Source organism: Triticum dicoccoides, chromosome 5A (assembly GCF_002162155.2).
Source record: "Triticum dicoccoides isolate Atlit2015 ecotype Zavitan chromosome 5A, WEW_v2.0, whole genome shotgun sequence".
In the NCBI taxonomy this organism is placed as follows: domain Eukaryota; kingdom Viridiplantae; phylum Streptophyta; class Magnoliopsida; order Poales; family Poaceae; genus Triticum; species Triticum dicoccoides.
In genome coordinates this window covers 539,885,806-539,890,078 of record NC_041388.1, presented here as the reverse complement: position 1 = coordinate 539,890,078, position 4,273 = coordinate 539,885,806, and the positions used below count along the sequence as shown (strand labels likewise).

At 46.5% G+C, this 4,273-nt stretch overlaps 1 protein-coding gene across 1 annotated transcript; it reads right to left on the bottom strand.

The window, feature by feature from the left end:
- Positions 1-2,728: 2,728 nt before the first annotated feature.
- On the bottom strand, positions 2,729-3,917 carry LOC119302618 (chlorophyll a-b binding protein, chloroplastic). The gene is made up of 2 exons (XM_037579656.1): positions 3,698-3,917; positions 2,729-3,599 (listed from the first exon to the last, which is right to left on the bottom strand). The coding sequence occupies exons 1-2, from the start codon at positions 3,835-3,837 to the stop codon at positions 2,948-2,950; spliced, it is 792 nt and encodes a 263-aa protein (XP_037435553.1). The 5' UTR covers positions 3,838-3,917; the 3' UTR covers positions 2,729-2,947.
- Between the last annotated feature and the right edge of the window lie 356 nt (positions 3,918-4,273).

The window sequence follows — 4,273 nt, the reverse complement described above, 5'->3', positions numbered from 1 at the left end:
GAGTGCACCATTACTAGTTTAAACTAGTAATGGTGCACTTTGCAACGGTGCGCCATTAGTAGTTTTGCAAAAAACAGAATAAAAAAATACAGTAGTGACGCACTCCATGGCTGGTGCGCCATTACTAGTTAGAACTACTAATGGTGCACTTTGTCAGGATGCGTCATTAGTATGTAAAAATGAAAAAAAATTGTTACTTGTGGCGCACCTTGTGCCCGGTACGCCATTAGTGTCTTCCACACTAATGGTGCATCGCCACATGATGTGCCATTAGTATATAGTAGTGGCGCACCACTTCTCCATTAGTGTCAATTTCATCTATAGCCCTTTTCCTAGTAGTGATATCACTTCATTTGCAATATAAGCTTTAAATTACTGCAAGTGAATTTTCTCCGATTGACATTAAAGTTACATAATAAAGTTTAATATATCATAATCTTTATCTACATTATTACATGGCTAGTTTTGCAAACTATAACAGGAAATTTTAGTTGTAAAATTCATATATCGAGTGAATGTATTTAAAGAAAAGTAAAATTATTTAACTTAAATTAATCATAGTTGTAGACATGTCAACATATGCGGTTGGAATCAACTGTCTGAAGAAAAAATAACCAATTCCAGTAAAGTAACCAAACAAGAACAACAATCTTCGAACGAACATGGAAGACTCATGGATAGAATTTTTCATATCTATAATGGCATAAGATACGACGATGGTGGCAACATGGCACATCATGACCATGCCAAAATGTGTGCGGTTGGAATAGTGACCAGAATTCTTCTCAAAGAGAGATCCAGATGTGAGTATGTGACAGAGACATAGCCCTCACCGGTGACATACCTTTTGACATCTGATCTAAAGGAAAAAAAGCAAGAAGAGACAACAATCAAGAAACCAAATAAACAACAATATCAGGAAACCGGACAATAGTTCTTGCACACACGTAAGCAAAAGATATATGTTTGTTCGACGCAGGCCCTCTGAATCTTGAGTTGGTTAAGTACGATAGTCTGCTATTCCATTGTGCAAGAACATGATTTATCACAAAATAACCAAACACACATTGGCATGTATTTTCATTAGTGTGTGAATGCATGAAAAAATGAGGTCCAACACCATCTTGCAAACATCCCTCATAGCACTCAACAAAGCCAATATTTTTGAAATGCGAGAGTGGGTGCAAGAAGAGAACCAATGAAGAGGCAACAAACATATAGTACGCAAGTATGCGGATGTTAAAAATAATCTTGTTGTTGCATGCACAGAAGATCTAAGAATTTGGAGTGCTTCACGTCACCACAATCACATCTTCCATCAATAGCATTGTTCGTGGCTAGTTCCTAGATAGTAGAATTGTGTCTGATTTAAAGTTTGTGTTAAGTTATGATCTCAAATCTGTTATTGTGTTGGAGACAACAATAACTCATGGTAGAAGTTCTGCGAGATGTTTACAACTTCATCTTGGTACCAAACTCATTTTCTTGTCCTTCAAGGACTCTTTTGTATTGCCCTAAGTGTGGTACAAAAACGAAAATCGGAGGTCACTATTTTTTTTTTTGAGAAACAAACGCTGTGTTTTTTAGGGCTTCATTGTTGTTTGTTAACGGGAGTACGGGAATATGTGAGCATATGGCCAAAAAACAAACCAAGGCCCAATTGCAAATGATCCAAAACTTGCCATGGCCCAAGTGTCTAAATCGTTAGTTGCTGGAAACCAGGAGCTTGTAAGGCTGAATGCGTGAATCTGCGGATACACCTGTAGTTCACCGGCTACACCCTATCCGCTGCCGCACACTACGGCGGCACTAGTATGGATCGCGGCAACTGAAGAACGATGCTATGACATCCTCCCTGGCTCATGGCTCCTATCTTGCCGGTTGGTGCTCACCTAATCGATTTGTATTGTCATATGACTGGCGACCGAACAATGAAAAAGCGGAAAGACCGGAAATAATTTGTTCATGCATTTTCGATGATAGAATTTCTAGAAGTTGCCCCAAACAGGCCGGGGGTCGGCTTACCTCTATATATAGACAAGTAGTCGCACTTAAAAACTACGCGTCATCTCATGCTTGCCATCTTCTCAATCATAGTGAGATTGCACATTCATCTTTCATTTAATCTCCTTCTATCTAACAATTTGAGTCGTAGCGTAAGTCTGAAAGCAGTCCAATTGTCCAAGTTTGAGCCTAAACATGTGTTAGAGGTAGCGTCGTGTTGGGCACGGTTACGTGTTGAGTTGGACATGAAGTCCTCTTGTAAGAGTTCAAGAAAGGGATTTTTTCTGCCACTTTAGATTTTTGCCAGTTTTCCCTATGCCACTCTAGATTTGACATTTCACTTTTGCTGCTCCTAGTTTTTGAAAATTATCACAATTACCATTTATTGTGATAATGGTCAAAAACTAAAAGTGGCAAAAGCGAAATGTCAAAACCTAGAGTGGCATAAGGGAAATTGGCAAAATCTAGAGCGGCAAAAACAAAATTCTCCCTCGAAGAAAAGATGCAAGTTGTGCATCGCAAAATCTGTGTGTTCACGTTCATGCTTGCATGAGTTTCGAAGTTACGATCTGAAAACGATTTCAAACGGCAGAAACTAGGTTTCTGAACCAAGAATAGCCACAAAGACAAAGTTGTCTAGTTGGCCCGTTGGATCTCCGTATGCCGTTGCGAATGTCCCGTTTCATGAGCTTGAAGTACCATATACGCCATGCAGTTGATGATCTTGAGTAATGACACACGATTCTTCCATCCATTCCCTCGTGCACACCTTGTGCTTAATTAATTTACATTGCGCGCAGCTAGCGAGAGGACCTCTCGCTCGCTCGATCATGGTACAAATAAACACACAAAGTACGTGCAGCTACACGTTGATCCACGACGTACAAGTACACATGCATATCTCGTCCGATGGACGGACGGACGGACGGACGGCTAAACACATTTAGCTTCCGGGGGCGAAGTTGGTGGCGAAGGCCCAGGCGTTGTTGTTGACCGGGTCGGCGACGTGGTCGAAGAGGTTCTCAACTGGCCCCTTCCCGGTGACGATGGCCTGCACGAAGAAGCCGAACATGGAGAACATGGCGAGGCGGCCGTTCTTGAGCTCCTTCACCTTGAGCTCGGCGGCGGTGTCGGGGTCGTCGGCGAGGCCAAGTGGGTCGAAGGCGCCGCCCGGGTAGATGATGTCGAGGCCCTCGCCGAGGGGCCCGCCACCAACACGGTAGCCCTCGATGAAGCCCATGAGCACCACCTGCACCGCCCAGATGGCGAGGATGCTCTGCGCGTGCACCAGGTTGGGGTTGCCCAGGTAGTCGAGGCCGCCCTCGGAGAAGATCTGGGCGCCGGCCTTGAACCACACGGCCTCGCCGAACTTGATGCCGTTCTTGGACAGGATCTCCGGGAACACGCACCCGAGGGCGCCGAGCATCGCCCACCGCGAGTGGATCACCTCCAGCTCCCTGTTCTTGGCGAACGTCTCGGGGTCAGCAGACAATCCGGCGGTGTCCCACCCGTAGTCGCCGGGGAACTCGCCGGTCAGGTACGACGGGGTCTGCTCGGAGAACGGGCCCAGGTACTTGGGACGGTCAGGGCCGTACCTACACATCCATTCATTCATCAGCAAGGTGCATTAGTCCAATGGTGTATCTTCATCAGGGGGAGCGAACCATGCATGGGAAATATTAGTAGTACGTACCAGATGCTCTGGGGCGCGCTCTTGACGGTCCGGCGCATGGTGATGCGGCCGCCAAAGTCGCCGACGCTGCGGACGAGGTCATCGCGCCGCGGGGCGGTGCCGAGGAAGCTGGTCGTCTGGTGCAGCGCCGACGCGGCCATTTCGCTGGTGGCTGGGGCTGCCTGCGAGCTCAGTGAGATGAACTGGTGGATGGTGTGTGTTTGGGTGGAGATGTCCGGTGCGCGACGTGGATCTTTATACGGCGACTGAGGCGCGCAGGGCACAACTGGTGGATGCGGGGAGCGACACGTCCGCGCGACCCCATTGGCCGCCCCGATGCCTCTGGATATGGGTCGGTATCCAGCGTCCCCAGAGTGTCCAGTCGCCGGCTGCCACCTGGAGGCAAACCGGATTTGCTCACCCACACTCTTCGGTACATGCAGCATGAAAGTCTTTCGTTCATCAGCCAGTGAAAAGGAAATAATATTTGTTACAAGAATGAAATCACATAGGAGGTGTTTGGCTACAAAAATGGTAACGGCACATAATGAGTTTTTTTCAAGTTTATTTGGTTCACGTCTGGTAAAGGAATTGATT